Source organism: Thamnophis elegans, chromosome 1 (genome assembly GCF_009769535.1).
Source record: "Thamnophis elegans isolate rThaEle1 chromosome 1, rThaEle1.pri, whole genome shotgun sequence".
Classification (NCBI taxonomy): domain Eukaryota; kingdom Metazoa; phylum Chordata; class Lepidosauria; order Squamata; family Colubridae; genus Thamnophis; species Thamnophis elegans.
Genome location: NC_045541.1, coordinates 76737632 through 76763482, shown reverse-complemented (window position 1 = coordinate 76763482; position 25851 = coordinate 76737632). Strand labels below are relative to the sequence as shown.

Here is a 25851-nt window from a genome sequence, read left to right as displayed (position 1 = left end):
TTAAGAATGTTTCCAGTTCTGCATTAACAGGAGGGAGACGGGGAACCCCCTACAGGGTAAGGCTGAGGAGTATGTTCAGTTCTTGGCGGACAAAGTTGCTCGGTTTCGATCGGACCTGGACTCCACTCCTGCAGATCCAGCCGAGACACAAGGGAATGATCTGGCAGACCATCTCTGGGTTGAGTTTCAGGATGTTGCCTCCGGGGATGTGGACAAGGCTATGCGAGCTGTGAGTGCCTCCACCTGTATACTGGACCCGTGTCCCTCCTGGCTGGTTGCCAACAGCAGTGAGGTGACACGAGGCTGGATCCAGGTGGTTGTTACCGCCTCTCTTCGGGAGGGGTACTTCCCCACCGCGCTTAAGGCGGCGGTGGTGAGGCCCCTCCTGAAGAAACCGTCTTTGGATCCAGCAGTTCTTAATAACTACCGTCCAGTCTCCAACCTCCCCTTTGTAGGGAAGGTTGTTGAGAAGGTGGTGGCCTTCCAGCTTCAGCGTACCTTGGAGGAAGCTAACTATCTTGACCCCTTCCAGTCCGGCTTCAGGCCCGGTTACAGCACAGAAACCGCTTTGGTCGCATTGACCGATGATCTCTGGAGAGCCAGAGATGGAGGCCATGCGTCCATCCTGGTTCTCCTTGACCTCTCAGCGGCTTTCGATACCATCGACCATGGTATCCTTCTGCGACGACTGCGGGAGGTGGGGGTGGGCGGCACTGTTTTGCAGTGGTTCTCCTCCTACCTCTCGGACAGGTCGCAGTCGGTGTTGGTGGGGGGGCAGAGATCGTCCCCGAGGCCCCTAACTTATGGGGTGCCGCAGGGCTCGGTCTTATCCCCCCTACTATTCAACATATACATGAAACCGCTGGGCGAGATCATTCGGAGGCACGGGATAAAATACCATCAATACGCGGATGATACACAGTTGTATCTGTCCGCCCCGTGCCAACTCAATGAAGCGGTGGACGTGATGAACCGGGGCCTTGAGACTGTTAAAGACTGGATGAGAGCTAACAAACTGGTACTCAACCCGGAAAAGACCGAGTGGCTGTTGTGTTTTCCTCCCAACAATTTGGCTAATGTTCCATCAATCAGGCTGGGGGGGGGGTAAAATTTATACCCCTCAGACAGGGTCCGCAACTTGGGAGTCCTCCTGGACCCACAGCTGAATTTTGACCATCACTTGTCAGCTGTGACCAGGGGGGCATTTGCCCAGGTTCGCCTGGTGCGCCAGTTGCGGCCCTACCTGAACCGGGAGGCCCTCACAACAGTCACTCGAGCCCTTGTGCTCTCTAGGCTGGAATACTGCAATGTGCTCTACATGGGGCTGCCCTTGAAGAGCATCCGGCGACTTCAGCTAGTCCAGAATGCGGCCGCGCGAGTGATTGTGGGCGCACCGCGGTTCGCCCACATAACACTGATCCTCCGTGAGCTGCGCTGGCTACCTGTTGATCTCCGGGTGCACTTCAAGGTCCTACTTACCATCCACAAAGCGCTCCATGGTAGTGGGTCTGACTATCTGAGAGACCGCCTTCTGCCAATTACCTCCCTGCGTCCCATCAGGTCGCACAGGGTAGGCCTCCTCCGAATTCCATCTGCCAGTCAGTGCCGACTGGCGACTACGCGGAGGAGAGCCTTCTCAGTTGCAGCTCCGACGCTATGGAACAATCTCCCCGTGGAGATCCGCACCCTCACCACCGTCCAGGCCTTCCGCACGGCCCTTAAGATCTGGCTATCCCATCAGGCCTGGGGATAGGACTTTACTCTCTCCCTGCCCGAATGCCGAGTGAATGTTGTGCTTTTATTGTTAATTATTTTTACTCACATTTTCTTTTATGTCTTGTCTTGCACTCCCCTCCCTCATTATTGTAAGCCGCCCTGAGTCCCCTCAGGGAAAAGGGCGGCCTATAAGTGTTTAATAAAACCTAAACCTAACAGTACATCATGTAAACCAGGGAGATCCAACCTTGGCGACTTGTGGATTTCAACTCCCAGAATTGGATAGCTGGGGAATTCTGGGAGTTGATGTGCACAGATTTTAAAGTTGCCAAGGTTGGACATCCCTGATGTAAGCCATTTTATGTGCAAAGACTAATTCCCTCTCCTTTTTTGCAAGCTTCAATAATTCAATCAAGATGAATAAGCAATTCTGGAGAAGAAAGCTCCCTAGACCTGACTTTTTCTAGATATTGGACAGCTTAGGCTAGTTTGACAAATTTCCACCCTCTGCTTGCTCAGCACTTGCACTCAGTGCTGACAGGTGGAGGAGATAGAAAACAGGTAAACGATTTTTTCTCGGTTCAGAGAAACTCCCATATCATACCTGAGACCCTCCATTCCCATCAAAGGCAACTGGAGCTTACCTACCTTCTTTGTAAATTGAGCAATAACAAAGTATAATAATGATTAAGATAATTACATAAGTATCGTAAAGATCAATGGAATTCACTTGTCTATCACAGTGCAACATGTTTTCTGGTGCATAAAGTAGGTCATGCCAGGCATTTCAGGCTGAAAATCTTTCTCCAGAAATATAGATGCAGTTAATATCATTATATAATATATTAAATATTAAAATCAGTATGGCTTGCCCAAGGCAATACAAAATGTTATAAAACTGTTTTTACCTAGGCCAAGCTAGTTAACCACCATGACTCCTGCCCTCATAATCTTATTAACTGGATTATTGCAACTTTCTTCACTGGGCCTGCCTTAGAAAGTAATTCAGAACTTACAAAATGATGCAATCTGCTAAATAAGCACAGTAAATGGGGGCTGCTAAGGGAGACCATGTTACATTGATTCTTAAAACTCATAGGCACATACCGCCTATGAGGTATGGAGGGGGGGGAGACGACAATTCATGGCTGCTTTATTGCTAAATCCTTAAAAGATCAATTCTAAAGCCATGGATTAAATCAGACTGACAGGCCTTGCTCAACTGTTATCTATGGGCTTGGCCCATAGAAGAGGACTTTCTTGGTGATTTCCCCATTTAATGACACTCACCTATGCTATACTGGTCCTATACTATAAAGCTTCAGGAGAAAGTCCAAAACAGAGTTTTTCTCGCAGCATTTGCTGAAGAATTTAACTCCTGAACCACAATGTCACCAAGATATTATGGATTATGAGTATTTCCAGGAAGCAATATTCTTATTGGGCTTCCCTCTCTATATGTATTCCAGATTTTGTGAACTTTTCTAAACTCTTTTCTGGTAGGAAAAACAGTATGAAATCAATAATAATTAACCCAGTAGCCACTATACTCAAAGAGCATATGCCACAATACATTTAATGTGTCATACAGCATTATTTATGCCATTGTGAATAATGCCCTTCTCTGCATTTTTCAGGAATCATGGATTCAAGTTGCTTTTGTGCTTATCAAGATTCCCTTCTGCAGCTCCTTTATAACAAAGGAAATTAGAACAGAGAAACAACAGAAGACTTCAGAATAAATTTTCCGTGGATTGCAGTAGGCCCCATAAAAGTATACAAGCAACCAATTTCCTACTTGGACCACTCCCTTATAATAAGAAAGGTTTTCTTTCATGTCCTTTAATAATTCTCAAATTGAGGAATATGAGGTGGAGGGAAAGTTAGAATACTTTGTTCTATATTTGTAACCCTCCCCTTACACTAGAAGGATTGCACATTAGCATCAAACCTTCCAGAGCATTCTATGACAAATGGGCAACTGGTCAGCAGGTTGGAAGCTAACTACAGCCAAGAAAAAAAAATAGAACATCCTGTAATTCCAAAACATAGCAGGGTCATGGGAGAAAGAGGGAAAAGTTCACAAGCAGTTTTAGAAGGTGACAATATGGAAATGTAACCAAGAAGCTTCTCAAAAACCAAGCTACAGATACTAGTTACTTGATAGTAACCTCCAAAATAAATCTCTTCTTTTCATAAAAAAGAAAGGCTGAATTCTCGACTTAATGTTTGTTAGATCTACCTCATCTTTTTCTCAAAGGAAAGAGAAACATATGAAGATAAGTGTTTGAGCAATAAAAATATTAATTATAAGTAAATAAGTACTCTACCCAGTTCTTTCAAAATAAACGTGGATGGGATATAGACATTCACCAGTCTCATCCAGACATTAACTAACTACTTCAACTTCTTTGGTCATTGTGTGAATCAAAGGAAACCATGGTTAGTCAATTAATATCCACCCAAATTTATTAGACACAGTTAATTTACTTGATTTATATTCCTCTGATGTGAAGAAGGTTGAAACCTTTTTATATCTTCCTTTTTGTCTGCAAATGCTTTTGATCCCTTCCCTGGAGGCACTGAAGGAAGAGAAGATAACTGGGGACTCATTTATGTTATGTTATATAATGTTTCTAAGAAAAAAAAGTGGAAATGAACAGGCCTAAATTCTCCTCTCTCTGCCATACCATGGTGCCAAGCACATTTGGAAAAAAAAAGAATGTGGAGAAAACTCGCTATACAACTCCTTTATACAATTTGCATGTTGCACATTGATACCCATACTGAACTACAGTCCTGCATAATTGAATAACTCCAGTAAGCAGATATCTAAGTTTTTAAAATTATCCACTAAAATTTGTACTGTATATGTCAGGATACACAGGATTGTGGTTCAAGGCTCTCTGGGCAAACATGGCAGAAAACATCAAGAGTGAAGAAAGGAATTGAACAACAAACAGTAAAACTTTAGGAACACTTTAGGATAGCTTCTATATACTCCATATACACAAACACGTAATTCCCATCATCTATTTCTAGCTCCTACTAATGTAACCACTGCAAAGTAAAGCTCTCCTTTAATTTATGTTTAGTGAAATTACAATGAAAAATTGCAAAGTGAAAGAAAGACACTACCCCTGAAAGAATACATCTATAAACAATAGTTCTTGCTGCCTGCTGGGGAAAGCTTGGAAGCAACCCTCAAATGATTTAAAACAACAATTATGAAATCTTTTTGTATTCCTGACCTTAACAAAGATCAAAGAATCATGTGCTGTGGGAGAAAATATCATGTAATAACTTGTGGCATAGATTTGTTTCCTTAAAGCCTGATTACAATGAACACAAATAGTCTACTCTACAACAATATTTAATAGGAATCCATCATTAGTGTAAGTAAATCAGTTTGGACATTTATTCTTACCCACCTATCTCCCTTTGAGATAAAATAACTACATGTCCCATAACCAGATCTGAGGAATTATACCCTGTGCATGTATGCATACATTCCATTCTTTCCCTCAAATAATATAATGATTCATGTAAGGGCAGGAATCACAGCATATACCAAAACACAGTAAATGCCTTTTTAACATACAGCACTGCACTGGGCATTGCAATGGTCTGACTCAATAGTTAAGGACTCATCAATCAATTCTTAATAATTATAATGTATAAAATATAATCTGCTTACTTCTGATTTATTAGTCCGAGGACAAATATGTTATGTGGTGTGTAACATGGGACAGCGCCAACCCAGCCAAACTTGTCTTTTAATAATAAGCTAGGCTAACAAGTGTAAACGACTTTGCTAGTGAGAGCAAAGTATTAAAACAAGTCAACCCTGCCGCAAAACCTCCCCCCCCTTCCTGAGTTGATCTGGTTTTGGAAAAAAAAGCACCCGCTTGGTGGATCACAACAAGCCCTTTAGCACTAAAGTTACACCAGAATCTTTTCTAAATCGATTCCCTCCCGATCCAACACGCGAGATAGCAGCGCATCCTGGGGGAGGAGGGAATGGAGGCTGAGGGATTGTGGTCTTGACAGCGGCCAGGAGCAGGAAAGGGCAGAGAAGGAAGGTGGCCCTCAAATAACAAGGGATTTCACTATTTCCCACCACCACCACCACTACCACCCGGGTAGGAAAGATGACCCCCGCGCTCCCTTACCTAGGCAGGCACCCGAAACAAGGGCTGTAGCCGTCAGGGCTCCGGCCGAAGCGCCATAAATCTTTTTGGCATTCGCCACCAAGAAGGGGGCATGCTCTTGAAGGCAACTGGCCACCCCGATGTGGTAGATCCCGAGGAATCCGCAGCCGGCGAAGGAGATATTCCAGGTGGAGCCCGGCGGGTACATCTCCTCGCCTCCCCGCCACCAACTAGTCGCACGCCCGGGTGGAGGCGCGTGTGGTGGTGGTGGAGGGAAGACCACGGCTGGGAACGGGAGAGCGCCCGAACGCAGCAAGGTGTCCACGGGTGGGTGCTGGCAAGGCAAAGAGGAGGCTCGGAGCAGCTCCCAGACGAGCCACTGGAGGAGTTGCCTGCCCTTCCGGGACTATGGTTCACCTCACCCTCCGCGCCGGCTTTTTTTTTCTCCCCACTGCTCGGTCGCCACCCTCCTTCCCCCGGCTTCCTCCGCTCTTCCTCCAATCGCCTGCGCCTTAATCGGCGGCTGCTGGCTGAGGAAACGCTATATGAGGCGCGCTGCTGATTGCGGCGGCGGGGAGGAAATGGAGCTATAGGGGGTGGTGACAACCTCCCCTCCTCAAGCTGGCCAGGGAGCAAACAAACAAACAAGCAGCGCCAGTCCCGGCTGATGGCTGCTGCGAAGGTAACGCCACCCAGTTCGGGGCGGAGTCCCGAGCCTAGAAGTGTGGCGGGAGGAGTGGAGGGGAGGTGGGGGAGAGGGAGTCCTTCAGGGACTCGCCGGCGGACGGGTACAACGACGACGCGGGTAGGGGAATTCTCAGAAAGCCGGGGGCGTTCCGAGGCGGCAGCCAATAAGGCCGTAGAGCAAGCTGGGCAATCTGTATTCCTCGAGGTTGTGACTGGGGCTGCCGCCGTTTGCGACCCAAATTAAATATATTTAGTGGTACCTTTTGTCTCCTCCCCCTCCTCCTCCCCGGGGTCCTGCTTCCTAGAGTGACTGTTATGCGCATTGTGACGTCTCTTGCGACGTAAGCGGTGGAAGAGAAAGCGCGTGGTCTGTGGAGGATTGGAGTGCTCGCCTTTTTTTATCTTTCTCGCATTGAATGAAATTGTATTTTTTTTAAATTTCATTTATTTTGGTTTGTCAAGCATGTATGTAAAAACAAGTATAAGTATGAATGTAACATATAAACATATAAGTATATGTATGTATACATAAGAAATGAGTACAAATAAATGGGAACAGTAGGACAAAGATGGTAGGCATGCTTATGCACGCCCCTTACTATCCCCAATCATTGCAAGGTAATTTCTAGTTCCCTCAATACTGGGTGAATTCAATTGCTGGTAGCTCTAGGAAGCCTGGCTGATACAGTATCTGTAGGTCAGCAATACAGGTAGTCCTCGACTTACGACCACAGTTGAACCCAAAATTTCAGTTGCTAAGTGAGACATTTGTTAAGTGAGTTTTGCCCCATTTACGACCTTTTGTCCGCAGTCGTTAAATGAATAATTACTGTTGCTAAGTTACCAACATAGTTGGTAAGTGAATCTGTCCCCTCATGAATTTTTGACCTGTCAAAAGGTTGCAAAAGGGGGTCACATGACCTTGGGACACAGTAGTGGTCATAAATAATGAACTAGCTGCCAAGCATCTGAATTTTGATCACCTGATCATAGGGGATACTACAAAGGTTGAAAAGTGTAAAAAATGGTCATAAGTCACTTTTTTCAGTGCCATTGTAATTTTGAACGGTCACTAAACGAACTGTTATAGGTCGAGGGCTACCTGTATCTGGAGGTTTGCAACAAGAGGGCCTCCTGGATGAAAGAGAATTATTTGCCATTGAGCAAAATCAAATAGTTTTCCGGTGAATAAGGGCTAATCCCAATTAATCTTACTATGGATCATATTATGTACAAGATAAAACTTGCTCCCCAGAAAATAAACAGGTTTAAGTTAGCTTTAGAAAGTAGTATAAGATCTTCTAGCACATAGTACATCATGTACTTAACATTGTGACATTGATTAATGGAGGCGGAGGAAGAGCTGTGTTAATCTGTGCCCATAATATAAACAAAGTCTAATTAAATTGCATAAGCTTGAAGGTACTACCAAATATAATGTCTCTTTTTCTAACATATTTACTGTCAGTAGTGTCCATTTTTGTCAGATAGAAGGACAAGTCAAACCGGATATTCTGGAAGGTGCTTATAACATATTAGTGGAAATAGATAGGAGAAGACCAGCTGCTTTATGAGTGATCTCTGCATTTTATAGACCAGCAGTTTAATAAGTCATGACTGAAAACTAAAAACTTCATTTTCCTGGAACTTAGAAGAACCAAGCTGATTCAGAATCCTCATGCACCATAACACGTTAAACTATTGTTTATTGAATGAACCATAGTTATCACAGTTCACATAATACACTCCGAAGCAAAGATCATTATAGCTTGGTGAGATATGTGAACCACCGCCAATAGTCTCTAAGATTAGTCTGCTTCAAGTAATTGTGGCGATTAAATTGAAAAGACAATCATGTATACTGTTTGAGACCCTGTAAAAGGGTGTCAAATTCGCCTCACATTGTCGTTATGTGACATATCACAAGTTTTTTCTCCTACACTGAAATGGGGGTGGGCGTGGCCAGCATGTGATGTGTTTGACAACCCTGCTATAAAAAATCAGCTTAATGTATAGTTTTTCCCCCAACTCAAATATTAATTTAAGAAAAAAAGAAGCATCTTGCTATTTCATCCCAGCGTTGAAGTACAAGGTTTAAAAATGGCTTCTTAATCTTCTAGTCCTACAGCCAAATAATGAGACCTGGAATTCTGCTAGAAACCAGATGTTGAGGAATAAGGGGTGGCGTGACAAAGGGTTATTATGTTTTCCACTTCATTTAGTAATTGAAGATTGATGCCCTAGGCTATTATCAAACCATTTATTTTATTCCTTAAAGGAAGACTGGGTTCTTTTCCTCTGAAAATTGGTAAATAGCCTTTGATTTGTTGAGAAAAAGATTATGAAAGATGATGACAGTTTTGTTTTGCTATGTTCTAATCTTCCTTTTTCCGGCATTCAGAGAAATGCCTGTCAGAGATGATGTATTTAGAACACAAATCTTCTACTTGGATGATCCAGAAGCTAGAATGTCTCTTGATGGTTTCCCCCACTTACCCTTCCTCGGGGGATTGTTCCTACGCAATCAGAGGGGGTGAAATGGAGATCTATAATTTCCATGTAAGCCTAATCTTTTTTTTCCCAAGAAAAGACTGAAATCTAGGGGGATATAGCTTTTATTTATTTCTTGAATATTATATATGGCTGAAAGAATAACATGGCATAGTTCTTTATGACTGAATTTACTTAGAAAGTTTTTGAGCAACTCCATAGTTAGGTAGAACTAAACTAGTTACAAGTGAGTAGCATTGAACTGCAGAAAATTTTGATGAAGTTTTGTAAAGTATTTTTGAAACTCCACTAATTTAAAAGTAATTATTCAGCCTTTAAGCCATCTCTCTTTATAGTTGGGTCTTAATAAAATTGGAAGATTGGGACTACCATCTTAAAGCAGTGATAGACAATCAAGAAACCACAGATGGACCACTAATTCCATGTTTGCATCTTTAACCTTCTATCAAAAATACATTGTTGGCAGTCAGGATCCTGCTGGAGGTATTCCAATGTTGGTTCCACAATAAAGTTGTCTTATAGGCAATAAATATATTTATGACTTCCAATATGCTCCTGGAATAAATGATGTCTGAAGTGAAGTCAATTTAAAGAGTGGGCAGAGGTCCAGCAAAGCCCAGGAAGCTCTTATTTTAATGTTTAACCCAACATTTTCTTTCTTTTTGACATGTGCTTTTAAAAGGTGAGGGATCGTCTCTATTTAGCCTGGATTCTTTCTCTTCCATCACCGGAGAAAGGAATCTCCCCATGCTGGCTTCTACAAGAGAAGAACCTGCCACTCCAGTCCTGCCTAGAATAAGGACTAATGAATCAGAATCTAGGAAAATATAGTGAATTGGGAGTATTAAAATATGATGTTAGGGGTCTTAGCTACTGGTTTGTAACAAGTTTTATTTTGTTTTATATATATTATGTGTTTATGAATACAGGACCTTCTTTCTGACAGGACATTTTCCTTTCTCCTTTCCTCATCATCATTTTAATGCTGAACTGGTTCCTTAATTATTATTATAGATGATAAATATTAGTACACATTTTACTAGTACATAATTCTGCAAGAGAAGTAACCTTACGTTAGATGCCTTGCAACAGAAGAAAGATGGAAAATCTTTCTCTACCAAAAGACAGATAGGGAAAAAAATTGCCCCATAGGAAAAATGATGGTCACATCTTGTTAAGAGATTCCTTCCTCAGTTTTGAGAGACTGCAACAGTCGAGACTGTGGAAGAAGGGCTTGGGCAGTGATGGCTAATATTTTTGTCGTTGCGTGCCGAAAGCGTGCGTGCCCATGCCCACACACATAATGCAACTAAAACCGGGCTATTCCGGCAGGCCTGGGGCTGTTGACCTCAGGAACGAGGTCCAGCCCCGCCTACATTGAGTGCATGTTGTGTTTCTTTTTAATCTGTTCCCTCTTCCCTATTTTTAATTTTTATCTTTTTTTTTTAGAGTTATATTTTGTAAGCCGCCCGGAGTCCTTCGGGATTGGGCAGCATATAAATTTATTAAATTTCAATTTCAATGTGCATGCCCCATTTTGGGCCTAGCAGGCTTCCCTCAAGCCTCCTGGAACCAAAAATGGGTTGCGGGACACACACTGCATCCTCTGAGTTCTCTTCACCCCCCACACATGCATGCAGGACCCCCCCTGCTGCACATGCACACACATCTCCCACATGCACCCCGCACATTCATGGCAGAGACCCGAAAATCAGCTGGCCGGCAGACACGCAGTGTAGCTGAACTGGGGTGATGGCTCACGTGCCTGCAAAGAGGACTCTGCATTCCACTTGTGGCACATGTGCCATAGGTTCACCATCACGGGCTTAGGGCATTGATAGTGGTGGGGGGATGGAAAATCAAATGCAAAACATGCCTGAGATGGTACATAGTTGCTGTGGGTCCATGATAGCATCTCAAATGATAGAGAAGCAACAATGGGAGACAGTTGTTAGAGGGAGCTAGAGGGGTTACGGTAACTCTTCACACATGAAAGTGCTGTCACAATGTCCATCTGGTAATAAAGGAACTGACTAAAACAACAACTAGCTTTTTGGAAATGAATGAGCACACAAGGCAGCTTCTAAGTTGAGATAAACATGACTCAGAATCAACAGTTATAAAAATGGATCACAGTTGGTTTGTATCTAGAAAAGGCCACAGCTGGTAGAAAATGCTGTGTGCTCCTTGGATCTCATGAAGCAGTACTGGATCTAAGAGCACTTCCAAATGAACACTTTTGTCTTTCTGCAATATTTCTGACTGGAGAATTATATATCTGCCCTGGCTCAATACTGATAGGATTCCACAACATGTTTTGATTCTCATCTGGCCTATTTCTCCATCCAGAAGAGAGTTCCCCAAGCTTTGCAGACCAATGGGGAAGGAGACAAGAGAGGATAATTCTGTGCAAGCACCGGGAAAGCACACGTAAGCACAGCTCCATTTGCACGAGTAGTTGGCATAAGTGCCTGCCACTTGCACTCATGGAACATGTGTGCAAGCATTCACCCGCTGCTTGTGCAAGTGGGGATGCACACGCTCACCTGCCACTTCCGCGGCCCGGTTACAAATGGCTCAAGGCCCAGTAGTGGGCTGCGGCCTAGGGGTTGTGGACTCCTGTGTTCGTGCTTTGGGCAATGTTTCCGGTCTAAATGAAAGCACTGCCATAGCTTGTTTATGTGAAATTAGTACAATTAATTATTAAGACCATTTTACTTATGTCAGTTAATTATGATGGATCATTACATCAGTTGTATAAATTCATATTGCTGTACTCTGATCTTTCAAAGGTACATTGCTATTAAGCAATTTGAAGAAATAATCCATGACAATGGACTTTCACTTTTCAACCTCTTTTAAAACTTTAGAACAGATTTAAGCAGCTTGTGTAGCCAGAATCAAGATCAGATAGTGTTTATTAAAGTATAACATGCTCTTTTTAGAAATAATTGTTCATAACTGTAAAATATTTTTGTGACATTTTATCTACACATTACTAAACTCTCATATCCTTTAACTGGGCAAAATGGTACATCATAGGGAAAAATATTTTCAACCAAGGCACCTCAAATGGGTTAACTTACAGAATACACACAAAATTTGGGACCCATGACTCCCATGGAATTGAAATTTGACAAAATACAAAATGTCATAAAACTTCTCCTGTGGTCAGATATGGATGTTTGACTGTACTACACAATTCAACATAGGCTATTTTAAAAGTAGATACATTTCTGAATATCTCTCTGAATTTTTAAGAACTTCTAGTATAATAGAAGCTTTGCCATTGTTAAAGGGATTGAAGAATCAGATAAGGAAATATATCTGAGATGACTGCCCAGAAAGTTTGTCTAGTTTTATTTATTAGCATTTATTAAAGTATGTACTTTTTAAATCTACAGTTCATTTCAATTCAATTGACTAAATTTATTTTAAAACAATATTTGGTTAACAATCTTGTTGCTGATAGATTGGTTATAAGTTGACTTATTGAATCTTTTATGATCATTGAGCGATTGGAAAGATCTCTTAATATTTCTTTCAATAAATTCTGAATATGTAGCATAGCTTCTTACACCAAATCACTTAGTGATATTAACTACATTCCAGTTCACTTCAAGATTCCACTCACACTATGAGAAGATAATTGATTGGCAGTCATTCTTGTAACAGTATGCTTTCATATGCAAAATATTATAAACATAATTGTGTATGCCTGAGGAACTGTCAGATGTAGTAGCTTATCTCTGAGTATCTGCATGAATGAACCGGAGATACAGTAATTTGTATCTCTGAAATGGATTTTAGTAACTTTTCTATAGGATGCTTCAGCTCGAGTTTTTTGATCTTTGCAAGGAGGTAGCCAATATTATTTTTTTACAATGATGTGTCAGGAACTAAGTAGGAGGTAAAGCCAGGGCACACAGTAAAAGATTGAACTAAAATTTAAATAATACTATTAAATGGAGGAACGATAAAGACTGGCACTAGATTTAGTATTTCTATTGGAATATTAAATGAAAAGTTACAATGGTAAACTTGTGCAGAATATCACCGACCCCCATGCCTAAGGAGTGGAAAGATTATGCATCCATAATATTGGGGGCAGACTGGTGCATAGTACACAATGTCTTAGTTAGATCAGACATTTTCTCTTAACCAAATGAACTAAGGATTAAATGTGAATTTACCTGGAGCCTTTAATAAATCTCTGGAACTGAACTCTGATCTTCTACAGCCCAGGCTATTGTTTTATAGCACAAAGATGGAGTTACATTTCTATCTCTGTTCTACCCATATGTACATACATTGAACATTTGTATTTATTTTGGACTGATTTCGGGTATATATAGGCATACTACAAAAAGCTGTTTTAAAAGGGCAGCTGGGATAACTGGTCCAATTAAAATGTTGTTGTGTTCGCTCCTGCGAACCATGGCTCAATTCCATTAATATATTTTAATTAGCAATGGCAACTTTGTCCTTTGAGCAATGGATAAGGAGTATTCATCACTGCCCATTATTATGCCCAACACTGCCTGTTATTATTACTACACAGGTAGCCCTCAACTTACAGCCATAATTTGGAACAGAACTTCTGCTGCTAAGCAATGTGGTGGTTAAGTGACTCACACCTGATTTTATAACTCTTTTGCCAAGGTATCCCTATTGACTTTGCTCATTGGAAGTCCTGGGAAGGTCACAAATGGCAGTCGTGATTCCAGGTCCCTGCAACCATAAATAACATACTGGTTCGCAAATGCCTTAATTTTGGGACTGTGAGGATGCTGCAAGTATATCTTAAGTGTGTGGAATTACTTTTTAGTGCCATCGTAATGTCAAAGTTATTAAACTGAAGAATGTAAGTCAAGCAGTTACATTCTTAGGTGTTTTATGAGCTGAAAAGTAGGTATTAGTGGCAGAGTTTATGAACTTGCTTTAGTAACACCAGGCTTTTGCATCAAATGCATGAGAACTACAAACAAGTCTTTTTTAAAAAAAAAATAAGGATTTTATAAGGATCCAGAGTCTCCTGGCTTTTCTAAGGCTGTGCCTTCTAGATATGCTAATTTACGATTTCTGGCTAGATGATGGAAAATATCATCTATAAATCAAGACAGCACCATCGTCAGGAAAGTTTTCATTTTTCCTGAAGAATCTATGTCCAATTTGTTTCTATAACACGTTTGTTTCTGTAGCAAGTTGTTCATTGTGCTATTTTTCAGTATCTGTATATAACCTTGTATATAACGAGGTGCAGTATTTGTACACTAATGAAACTGAACTATGATCATCATGCAGCTGACTAGATTGTACTCAGTTTCAATTTCATTTGAAACAAAATAGTTAATGAGAGAACTTAAAAACATCAACAGGATTAAGAGTTGGCATTACAAGAAAAACCGGGGTTTGTAGTCAAATTGTGAAGTAGGAGGTCTATAAAAAGCAGCGGATAACCACTTCTATATTACTCAGAAAGAACATAATTGTATGAAGTTATTACAAAAGCGCTTGAAGGCAACTCAGTTCTTGTTTAAAGCATAGTATTGGCTAGTCTGGAAGCTGATCCATTTTTGGGGTGCAAGCAGAAAAGTCTGTCTTAAGTCAGTATCAACTTATACCATGCATAATGAAATATGTACCATAGTTCTAATGACATCTATATTAGCGAGGTAGAATCTTACAGATAGGTTAATTAATCCGTTTCACCTGATAATTTAGTATGTAAAAAACCAGCTCCTTAAATTGGGTTGGAAAACAACTATAAGACAGCACTGTTACCTGCTTGGGTGATGAAAGGTCTGCAAGCAAACAATCAAGCTCAGAGAGCACCAAGGATTCCAGTGTTTATTTACAATTTCATGGCAGCAACCTCTTCGCATTATGCACTAGCTGGAGTTTCCCGAACTTTTGAAGGACAACACTGTATAGAGCACATTACATAGAATCTGTTTGCCTTTCATGCTGGTCATTCTTCCACTTTTCCCAGCATAAGAGACCTCTCAAGAAAGATCCATCTTTGTATGATGAACTCTTCATACAAAGATGTATTGTTCTTGAGAAGCCTCTAATGCTGGGAAAAATGACCAGCACTAAGGCAAAGAGACTTCATTGCAATGCAATGGCTGCACTATTAAAAAGATACTCAATTTAGGCAGTGGATAAATTAAAAGCTGATTAATTATTAAAGCTAGGTCATTTTCTCCAGAAAGGTGCCCAATTGAAGATGTACAAATGCATTTCTAGTGTTACCACCTTTTCTCACTGCCAACATTTGTTAAGAAAATACTGAGCATTCTGCTGAAACACTTGATGCTTCATTAGGTGTGTAACTATTCTAGATTTTGTATTCTTAAGGAATGGCTTGTTTACTATCTAATGGGCCCTTTGTCTTATTAAATCCCAATACATTTTTACTGTATGGAAACCTCAAGGCTATCTTAGAGTAACTATTTTAATAATTATTTTAAAAAAATCTAGATTCTTATATCAATTACATTTAAGCTAATTAAATATGAACATGAGAATCCTTTACAGGAAAAAATGTCTTTATAAAATTGTTGAGAATATACCTCAAAATTAGATGATCTGTTGGAATAAAATATATTTGCAATTCAGAAAATAATCCCAGAAAACCAGTGCCTCACAAAGGAATGCTGTAATCGAAATAAGCTTTCCATGCAGGTTCCTGGAATATTTAAATACAATAGGAAAAAGTAATTCTGTTTACAATTTAAATATCGTGTAAATATTTTAATTATAAACTATGGTGTACAAACCACAGTAATTGAATGCACATAGCACATAAATAGCTAATATCTAATTATCCTTCCTATTTTTCCCCAGAACAATCCTATGAGGTCAATTATATTAGCTCTTACTTTGTTCAAGTTAGCACATCTTCTATCCCAGTGGTAGTCAACCTGGTCCCTACCGCCCACTAGTGGGCATTCCAGCTTTCATGGTGGGCGGTAGGGGTTTGCTGTAACTCTGCTTTATAAATTTTATAAAGTAAAGTTACTTCCCTACTATATAAATCACCATTACTGTGGAACCAGTGGGCAGTTAGAAAATTTTACTACTAACAAGATACAAAAGTGGGCGGTAGGTATAAAAAGGTTGACTACCCCTACTCTATCCATTTACATTATGAGATTATTAAAACAAGCTGGTAGGATAGCAATACAAACTTCTGTCATATGGCCACATAAGGGCTTTTTGAAACTGGCAGCAAACAAGATCTAGTCCATAAAAGGGAAGAGTTTATCAGGGACTGACAGTATTTATCATGGACTGACAGTATTAAGTGTTTGAAGGTCAGCTAGAAGATATTGTATAATTGAGATATTCCAAACACCAATTCAAAAATCAAAAACTATAATGTAGCTTGGTTCTAGCTTAATAAAATATGTCAAGCCAACCATGGTGAACCATAATCCATGGTTGAATTCCGAGAGAACCCAATTAACTGATGATCTTATGCAAGTAGTTTTGTAGTATATAAACTCAAGGTAAATTATGTTACAAATGTAAGGGCTTAATTTTTACTAGAAAGCATTGTAAGTTTCAAAATGATCATAAGCTTTAAAAAGTGACAAAATATTCAAAACTCATCATAATGAATACACAAAAATATCCTGATTTCTTTTGGGCAGGTCCAACTTTTGAAACAATATTAACCAAGCTTATAAATTAACAATACAATGCAAAATCTTTGAAAAATATTTATTACAGACTAACTCTTAATTTTAGTCAAATAATCCAAAACCCATATCATCATCAGATTCTTCAGACTCCTCTTTCTTTTCTTCTTTCTTTTCTTCTGCTGAAAAGACAAGTGGATAAAATCAATTAGCCAAGAATTTTAAATGCTACAAATGTATAGATTTATTCTAAGTAAAGTCCCCTTCGAAGTAAGACATTAAGAATAAGCAATAATTAGGATTTTTAAAAATGTACCAAGCTAGAAGATGGATTTGCTGACAGGATTAAGTTCAAGCACAGAATGTATTGTATATGAATTTATCTGCTTTTTAATTATGCACCAATAAAGGAATAATAGAAATGGCTGAATATCTACAGTATAATTTCAAAATGAAGTATAATTAAAAGTGAGCAACTTAAACTGCTGAAATATTTCATCTCATAGAATTGCTGATAGAACAACTTTTCAGAGATTAGCATCTTTTTATATAGAACTATTCGTGTTTGTCTTTAAATGTAATAAGGGCATTTAATAGGCTAGATAGGTAACAGGCTGTTTTACTGCTCGGTAAACTTCAAAAAGACTTTATTTGTGGAAGATAACTTCAGCTTGAAGTTTGCCTACTCAAAACATTTGTTTTCACGATAAATTATACTTACCAGCAGCTGGTGCAGGCCCTCCAGCTGGAGCAGCAGGCCCTGAGGAAACCGCTACAGCCCCACCAGCTGGCATGCTAGCAAGCTTGCTGTTACCTAGAGGAGAACAAACCAGAAAGATGACATATTGCATGTAAAACTTGCCAGGCAAAAGTGAAACTAACACCTGAAGACAATGAGCTGCAAAACAATTAAATTTTCTGCACTTCTACCATTCCTTTCTCAGCTTGATTCCATATTCCCTTCCCTTGTGCTACTTCAGCTTATTTATGACAATGATGGAAAGTGAACAATGAACTTTGCAACTAATAGGCTACTCAGCATCCTTATGGCTTATCAGACCTAGACTAGTAGTAGATAAGTTTTTCCTCTACTGTGATTTATTCATTTGCAGTAGCAACACAAGGCCAAGCTTATAACTGGCAGAGTCCCAAGTAACATGATGGATGGGCCCCTGAGATACTAAGATTTCCTACAGATTAATGCCAATAGTTCTAGGGAAGTTAGAAATACAATATTTCCCTTGCGAGCAATGAGATGGTTTTGGCTTTCAGAAGCACATTGACATGGGCAAAATGCCTATTCTCTATTTCTAGGAATACATATCTAAAGTGTTCCATAATGTTTTCAGGCTCCAAAAGTAAACATGTCTTATTAAAAAGAATATAATTTAGATATAGTTAAGCACTTACTCAGAACAGATAGAACAAAACATTAAGTATTAATCACTCTGTTTGTTGTGTTAATCTTCCTAAAGACAAACCTAAATACACTGATATAATCAAGTAGCTAATGACACAGCAATTATTTTATTATGCTACTGTTTCATTCAGTATAATCAATGCTGTAAAATATTCCCATCATAGTACATGTATTTCAGGTTTGCAAAGAGAATAAAGACCAAGTCAAATTTTACAGGAAGTACAGGTTGTCATCCATGCAAATATTCAAGGGCATAATTCCCTGCAGAAAGGTTATTTAAAAAGGGACAGATAATGCTGCTTAAGTGGGTAGATTCCTTAAGTAGAAGAGAAAGTAGAAGGACACAATCCATGAATAGCATACCCCCTGGATTCAGAGGACTCTGATTTGCCAGCCTTTCATAGAGTGATAAAGGCCTGGCTGTGCACTGAGCTTAAAGAGTAAGAATATGAATTCTGAATAGGATGGAAGAATAATTAGGGAAGGTACAAATTTATTTTGGATGTTTTCGAATTGTTTTTAAAATGTTCTTATTGCTTTAATTGAATAATTTTTGAATTGTAGGCGGCCCAAAGTCATTGAGATTGGCAGCTACAGAAATTGAATAATTAAAAAGGTGATAACTAGAGCATAGAAAGCTGAATCAAAATATTGAACAAAGAATACTGTGTTGAATATAGGGTATGTGTATTAGCAAATTCCTTTCAATTTAAGTGAGAGGTTAAAAAAATAGATGTCAAGTGTTCAAATGGGCATGTGAAGAGTACCATGAAAACCTAAGAATCCCCAGAGATGGGTGGAGATTTTGTCCTCAATAGATATTTCGAACAAACAATAAAGACAAGCTAAGAACAATTTCATTATAAAGGACAGACATTTCAAAATAGCAGAATACATTTTCAGGGATATGCAGAAACTAGGTTACAAGGCAGAAGTAATTTCCCTAGTGGCTGCAACTTTGACAAAATAAGTCAGCTGCAGGTGATCCAGAAGAACATTAAGTAACATTTTTGCTACTTGTTTTTAGCAATTATGGATGAACTTAAGGATAAGGACATGTGAGGAAAGCCTCAGGAGATAAGGTTCATTTAACTGTAAAAAAGAAATTAAAGGAAATGGAAATAAACAGCATGTTTTAGGAATCTGGAATCAGAAAACAGTGGTGGAATGCATTTTCAAAAAGCAAAATTATCAAGGAGGAGCGTGGCGAAAAAGCAGTGTAACTGCAGTATAAAAGCAAAAATGTACATGAAAAATATATTAAAATTAAATACATACTCCAGATGATGAAACATAAAGAAAATAACAGCGAGAGGCACCTCACAAAATGAAATAGCAGAGAAAGATGAAAGGATTATTAAGTAGATACTTTGAAAGCTTCAAATCCTTTATGTGAAGGTTATTAGGCCTAGAGTAGGGTGAAGCCAGCAACAAACCACAGGCCTTTGTACAGCAGAGGATGCTGAATAAATGTTATGAGAATAAAACTTTCCTTTGAATGACTTGCATTCCAATAATTAACCATTAGTTTAGTTTTTAAAATAAAAGCTCATTTTTTCTAGTAATCTGTTGAGTACATCCTCTAGATAAACAGATCAGCATGTTATCTGTTTTTAAGAGGGTTCCTCTAAGTTAATGTAGTCCACCAGCGAAGCCCATCAGGTAACAGTATAAGCCTGTGAGAATTAGGATGGACCCATTTCATGTATGATACATAAACAGAATGCAATTGTCCCCCAGTGCAACATGCATGCACTGAAAATGCTCTGGGGCCTATTTTGATTGCAGAATCCCAACCAAGGATTACACACCCTTCCTCCTAAATATTGCAGACACAAGAAAATTATGCTAGTGGTTTTGCAGGATTTCCTTGTGTTGTTTTTTCCCCATGCTTTTGTTCTTTCTCAAGGAGAAATCAGAGGATATAAGCAGCCAAAATGATATTTATAAACATTAACATCAGGATCAGCTAATTTTCCTGTCTATCTTTCCACTCAAGGAAAAGGGACAATGTATGAAATCAACAACTACAAATTTTATCAATGATTCTACAAAAACAGTAGAATGATTGTCCTTTGCCTCTCAGTCGAGTCCATGATTTTCCCAAAGGGAGATGATGTGCATTAATCGAATCACTTTTCTTGATGTCAGATAACATGTCAGAAAGGATGTTGATTTCCTATTTTCAGGCAGAGAAAATAAATGACATGGGATAAGGCTTTAACAAGGTGATTGATAAACAGCTTCACCCTTTGATGTCATTTACTCTGCCAAATTATACTTTAAATACAGGGAGTAATCAGTTCATTTAGTTTGAACTTACATAACTGAAAAAAGTGACTTGACCATTTCAGCATCCCTGTGATAACATGATCAAAATTAAGACAGTTGGCAACTGACTCATTTATGGTTGCAGTGATCATGTGATCATCTTTTACAACCTTGTAACAAGCAAAGTCAATGAGGAAGTCTCATTCACTTGACAACCATGCTACTAACTTCAGTGATTTACTTAACAGCTGTGGAAAGAAAGGTTGTAATATGGGACAAAGCTCACTTCATTCTCAGTAACAGAAAGTTTGGGATAAATTGTGGCTGTAAATCAAGGACCACCTGTAAATACATGTAATATTCAAGCTAAATACGGTTGAATATTGAAATGACCTCTCTTTTAAAGGGCCTTTGGCTACATTCTAAAATTAAACTCCATCAATACATTTTGCATTATAGGTAGTTCTCAACCTACGACCACAACTGAATCCAAAATTTATGTTGCTAAATGAGAAATTTATTAAATGAGTTTTGCCCCATTTTATAACTTCTCTTCCCACATTTGTTAAGTGAATCACTGCAGTTGTTAAGTTAGTAACGTGGTTAAGTGAATCTGGTTTCCCAGTTGACTTTGCTTGTGAAGGTTGTAATGGGTGATCCTGGGGCATTGCAACTGCCATAAATGTGAGTCAGTTGTCAAGCATCCTAATGTAAATCACATGACCATGGGGATGCTGCAATGGTCCTGTGTGTGAAAAATGGTCCTAAGTCACTTTTTTCAGTGCCGTTGTAACTTTGAACAGTCACTGTTATAACTCAAGGACTACCTGTATATGCCCCAAGCTGGACTGTGGAGACCCATTTTTGATTCGCCAAATGATCTGGAAACTCATTGGATGATTTGAGGCCAATCACTATTGCTTAAGAGCGGAGGTGGCGCAGTGGTTAAATGCAGCACTGCAGGCTACTTCAGCTGACTGCAGTTCAGCAGTTTGGCTGTTCAAATCCCACCAGGCTCAAGGTTGACTCAGCCTTCCATCCTTCCAAGGTGGGTAAAATGAGGACCCAGATTGTTGTTGGGGGCAATATGCTGACTCTGTAAACCGCTTAGAGAGGGCTGAAAGCCCTATGAAGCGGTATATAAGCCTAACTATTGCTATTGCTATTGCTTATCATAGCCGGTTTTGCAAAGATGTCTTTGGAAGGATAAACAACAGAAAAACTATTTAACATTCAAAAGAAACACAGTATAGAAACGTAATAAATGATCTCACCTTGGGCAATGACATCTTCAATATTTTTCCCATTTAATTCACTAATTACCTGTAGAAAATAAAATTACAGAGTTAATTTAACAGCTAAGCAGCTAGTTTGAGGTAGTGGTGAAGGTGCTGGCCTAGAAATCAGGACATTGAGTTCTAGGCCTACTTTAGGAATAAAAACTGACTAGATGACTTTGGACTAGTCATTCTCAGTCTACCTCAGAGAGTTATTGTGGGAAAATAGGAAACAGAGGGATTAGATATGTTTATTGCATTATTCTATATATTAAAAATGTGGCATAAAAATCTAAACAAACATAAAGGAGGATAACTCACAGTTATCAAAATAAGCAACAGGTTCTATCCACTGTTTCTTCTTTTTCAAAGATATTTCTACAGAACTATATCCTATTTGTCCAAATCTAAACATTAAATATTATCATTCCCTGTACTCTCCTGAAAGCATGCAATATCTATGTTACTTTTGGCTATCTAAACTACATTCCATAATAAAGTTTAGTTAAATAATTCATTGCTACTTCAGAGAAGAGCATTCATCAGCAAGAGGTGGTGAAACTGGCATATATAAGAAAAATGGTAAAATGTATGAATAAAAAAATGGTATCTTATACAAAAGCATGCACATATTTCCAAAAGTTTTAAGAGCCTTCTGACCTTCAGTTTGGTAACTTCCAATAAACAAAAACAACTCAGGGATAGAGAGTTCAGTGGTACAATCTACCCTGGAAACATTACAGCACACATGTAAACAAACTGTAGTTTTAAAACAATTTTTAAACTTTAAGCAACAATTTTTTTCTGGAATTTTAAAAAAATTAAATTGATATTGCAATTTGGAGACTACTTGCTCAGTAGCTACAACTAAAACCACTGTAAACAAAACATCATGTAACACTTTTGTCACTGATTTTGCTTGTTGGACAACAGTTGTAAGGCATGTGGGCTAGTGGTTGTAAATATGATTGATTGTAAAGTTACTTTTTCACCACCCTTGTAACCTTAAATGGTTGCTAAACAGGGCTGCTGGTAAGTGAAGACTAGCTTATTCAATTAAACATTCCAATTTAATGGACAGTAACAATTTAGCCTGAACACTTTGAAGCAGAGTAACAGCAAGACAAATATGGCTTCTTTCAATGGCTTCTGAATCAAAGCATCAAAGGAAAGTGTCTTATTTGCAAATCTATTTTTACATGATATAATCAGTTGGAAAAATAGATAATTATTGAATAAAAATATACAACTGTTTACTAATTAAGACTAAGCAAATTGTTTACATGCCATTTGTCCTGTATTATAAATACAAATATAAAAAATAACTGGTCTTTAGTGTGTCAACCTGGGACAGCTGCACTGTGCCACAATAACCTTATCATCTCCCTTGGATGCATTATGTAATATTGAAATTGTACTTAACCTTAAAGTACTTTGGCAGGACTTTTTAGTAATAGCACCCATGTACTGCAACAAGCTCCCTCTTGGGTCACATTTGGCAGCATCCTTCCAAGCATATTCCGTAAGATTTATCATCATCCCATTCTAATGTGCCTTTGAATTTGGGTAATAGTGGATGGCCACTACACTGGTTATAATATGTATATTGGACATTTTATATTTATTCAGTCTTTAACTCTGCTTTGTTCTTATAACTGATGGAGTCTCAACTGATGGTGAATACCTCAAACAAATTAACTAATTCCAATGATCACCTTTTAGTAATATTAAAGCACAATACTAAGTACATAGATTTCAAAACAGAAATTGAAGTATTTTTATATAACAAGGCATAGAGGGAAATTAAATCACTGCATTTAAATAAGACTTAAATGAACTTATGGGATATTACAGAAGTAGCTATCACTGGCTATGTATGGGATGTAAGTATTGATCTCTTAAGTTTTCATGAATTCTCCCACCTTTAGGAAAAGGAAAGTTTTCACAGTGCCAAGTAACAAAACCAGCTCCATCTTGTTTCATGGAGGGATAGTTATTGTTACTCTGGACTGCTCTTTGGAGAAGGCATTTGTAGTTTACAGGGTCTAGCCTGAAACGTAAGAGTAAGAGAAGAAAATTTCCTCAACCTATTTCATCTACCTGGAAATGGCTTTAACTAAACTCAAAGGAATTAAAAACTACCCTATATCCAAGCACCTGATATGAATAGGCTACCTAAGCTTTTTTTGTTTTGTTTTTGTTCACGTACATACAATTCTAGTAAAAGGAAATTAGGCCTAATATTTCATTCCAAGACACAGGAAGATAATATTTAATCCATTGCAACAATACACATAGCATTATATCTCAATTACTCCAAATCAGTAGTTCAGAATAGTGGAAGTCAATTAAAGTGTGATGGCTTCAAGAGCTATGAGGAACACATGTTGTAAGCCTTCATGTCATCCACTTGATAACTGTGAAGATTGCACTTACAAAATAGGTGTTACATATGTCTCTGAATAATGGCCAAGAAAAACAAACAGGAATAATACATGTATTATGTATTTACTCTCACCTTATTCACACGTTCATCATCTGTCTCAATGCCTACACTATCAAGAATTTTCTTCAAATCTTTTGAGCTTGGAGATTCATTGCCACCAAGGACAGCAAGAAGGTAAGCTGCAACGTAACGCATTCTGTGAAGAGAAAAGCAAACATCTGTGTGTTGAACAGCAACATATATTTCTTAAATCTAGGACAAAGACTAGACTGTCTCAATTTCCTGAAGAACATATACACCACTCTCATAATTCTGATTGTACTCATACTGAAAATCCAACCCTAGTCATTTTGCATGAAGTGTGTATGATCTAAGGCTAAGCCAACCTTTCCGGTTCAGTCTCCTCCATGTATGGATATTAAAAATTAAAGATTGGGAATTTTATGCAGTAAAAACCCAACATCCTGGAAGATAAGTATAGCGTGTTATTTTGTTAATACTGATATTATCACTTTCTATTTTTAAAGAATCACATAAACAGGTATGTAAAAGAATATTGAACTTAGAAAGCCACGGTTCATTATTAGTATAAAAAACTAGATTAGTTCAACATCTACCTTACCAGCTATAAAATAAAAATTGAGCAACGCAAGTTCAAAGGAAGAATACTGGAAAAGGCAGTACTGATCTATATTGTCTTTTATGACTATGCTAAGGACAATACAAATTATACTCGACCACATTTAAAGACTAGCTGCTTGAAAAAGTTGGTCTAGATACAATATTTAAATCAGTTTAAACTCTGTAAAGGGCCTGGCTTTTAAAGTGGAGGTTCTATTTTTCAAAGTATTTTGGGGTAACTGTCTCTCCCTCAAAGAGGAAAAAGTACAGATCCTGATGGGTGAAGCACAGCCTTATACAAACTTTCCTTTAAAAACTGGTCCCACTTTTTAGATTTCTTCAGGCCTTTTGCTTTAACTTATTTTTCCAAAAGTCCGTGTTTTAATATCCTATTTTCGAGTATCGTATAAACCCAGTGTCTTAATCTTCCTTTGTACTGTATCTTATTCTTGTTATTTCATAGACCGCCGTGATTATGCCATCCGGTTCCTCACGCCAATACGAGAAGCACATGGCCGCCATGTCACCCCCACTCCACCCAGGCCTAAGCTACATTCCTCGGCCTTTCTCCCGCAGATATATTCTCCGTCAGCGGAACAAAGCCCTGAATCCCCACGTGTCTTGTGAGTACACCACGGCCACGGAGGGGCCGACTTCGAGCCAGCCATTACTTACTTCCCCGCGTTGTCGGCGCAAAGGCCAGGCCTCAGACCGCGCGCTCCTTAACACGGCGACAGCCAAAAAGAAAGGGCGGAGCCTACAGAGTAAGGTTCTTCCCTGCGCCGCAACAATCGGCTCTCACATTGGGCCCAAAAAGCAACCAATCCGAGGTCACATAGCTAGCTTGACGCTTCGAAGGCGTTCCGCCAATTGAAACGCGAGTCTTCAAACGGCGAGACCGGCGCCTGCATGGGCGGGGTTTGTATAGTTGTCCCCGAGCCGGTAGGCGGGGTCTGCTAGTGAGAGGTTTTATATAATTTGAACTGGTGGAAATGAAATATTTGAATGTCGCTAACCTGAAATGATCTGAATCCTAAACCTATTAACTTGATCATTGCTTAGCTTCTATTATTAATAGGCTTCAATATGTCCGGAATCACAGGCT

The 25851-nt window shown here is 39.1% G+C and overlaps 2 protein-coding genes across 2 annotated transcripts in view; both read right to left on the bottom strand.

Moving 5' to 3' along the window:
• PNPLA2 (patatin like phospholipase domain containing 2) overlaps positions 1–6560 on the bottom strand; it is a 55094-nt gene extending 48534 nt beyond the window's left edge. Inside the window, exon 1 of the mRNA XM_032221443.1 lies at positions 5889–6560. Coding sequence (XP_032077334.1) covers positions 5889–6075 — 187 coding nt within the window. The 5' untranslated portion in view covers positions 6076–6560. The remainder of the gene's footprint in view (positions 1–5888) is intronic.
• A 10218-nt stretch (positions 6561–16778) lies between these two features.
• On the bottom strand, positions 16779–25529 carry RPLP2 (ribosomal protein lateral stalk subunit P2). Its single transcript, XM_032221415.1, has 5 exons — positions 25422–25529; positions 24198–24321; positions 21677–21725; positions 17433–17525; positions 16779–16893 (listed from the first exon to the last, which is right to left on the bottom strand). Exons 2-5 carry the CDS (start codon positions 24318–24320, stop codon positions 16817–16819), a joined length of 342 nt encoding a protein of 113 aa, XP_032077306.1. The 5' UTR covers position 24321; positions 25422–25529; the 3' UTR covers positions 16779–16816.
• Between the last annotated feature and the right edge of the window lie 322 nt (positions 25530–25851).

What these genes read in the sequence shown, in the direction of transcription:
- RPLP2 (XM_032221415.1), bottom strand. Translation starts at nt 24,320, where the DNA reads ATGCGTTACGTTGCAGCTTACCTTCTTGCTGTCCTTGGTGGCAATGAA. An exon ending in TGAAGATGTCATTGCCCAAG is followed by an intron (nt 17,526 to 21,676) that starts GTGAGATCATTT and finishes GTTCTCCTCTAG; the next exon opens with GTAACAGCAAGCTTGCTAGC. An exon ending in AGGGCCTGCACCAGCTGCTG is followed by an intron (nt 16,894 to 17,432) that starts GTAAGTATAATT and finishes TTGTCTTTTCAG; the next exon opens with CAGAAGAAAAGAAAGAAGAA.